At 66.6% G+C, this 634-nt stretch overlaps 1 protein-coding gene across 1 annotated transcript in view; it reads right to left on the bottom strand.

Annotated features, from left to right (window-relative positions):
• Window positions 1-617, bottom strand: part of KLF6 (Kruppel like factor 6) — an 8,286-nt gene extending 7,669 nt beyond the window's left edge. Inside the window, exon 1 of the mRNA XM_003786840.3 lies at window positions 348-617. Coding sequence (XP_003786888.2) covers window positions 348-551 — 204 coding nt within the window. The 5' untranslated portion in view covers window positions 552-617. The remainder of the gene's footprint in view (window positions 1-347) is intronic.
• Between the last annotated feature and the right edge of the window lie 17 nt (window positions 618-634).

Genomic DNA, 634 nt, shown 5'->3' with positions numbered 1-634 from the left:
AAAAAAAAATCTGTTTTGCTGGCAAAATTTTAGATTTAAAACACTGTACGTTCAAGCAGCAAAAAGCAAAACAAAAACAAAATCCCTTCGGGGGGGGAAAAAAGAAAAACTGCTTTGGCAGTCAGAGCAAGTTCGTTCATATGACAAGATCCAGCTGTGGAGTTTGGACCCGGTACAAGCCCCGAACTTGTGCCAAGGCCGGGCCCGGGGCGGCCGCGGGGCTGGTCCCCCGCGCGTGGACGGCGCGGCCGCGCGAGCCCGGAGCCCGCAGGCCCCGCGGCGCCCTCCGCGAGTCGGAACCCCGGGGTTCCACGGCTGAGAACCGCCCGGCCGCGCGCGCCCCTTACCTGTTGCCAGTACTCCTCGAGGGACGGCAGAGCCGAGAAGTAGCCGGTCTCGTGCACGATCTGGAGCTCCTGGAAGATGCTGCACATCGGGAGCACGTCCATGTCGGGCCGGCCCGGGCGGTCCCGGCGGGCAGGCGGGCTGGGAGGCGCGCGGTCCGCGGCCGGAGCCGAGAGTCCCCCCGCGAGCGCAGGGCCAAGTCTCATGCACGCCCGGCCCCGACGCGCCCGCCCCGCTCGCGGCCCTCTCGGTTTTCGCACACGGCGCGGCGACTGCGAGCGCCAGCCCT

The sequence above is a fragment of the Otolemur garnettii genome, unplaced genomic scaffold (assembly GCF_000181295.1).
Source record: "Otolemur garnettii isolate 467f Iridium unplaced genomic scaffold, OtoGar3 scaffold00019, whole genome shotgun sequence".
NCBI lineage: Eukaryota > Metazoa > Chordata > Mammalia > Primates > Galagidae > Otolemur > Otolemur garnettii.
Note: the sequence above shows the minus strand (reverse complement) of the source record. Positions and strands in the feature narration are given on the sequence as shown.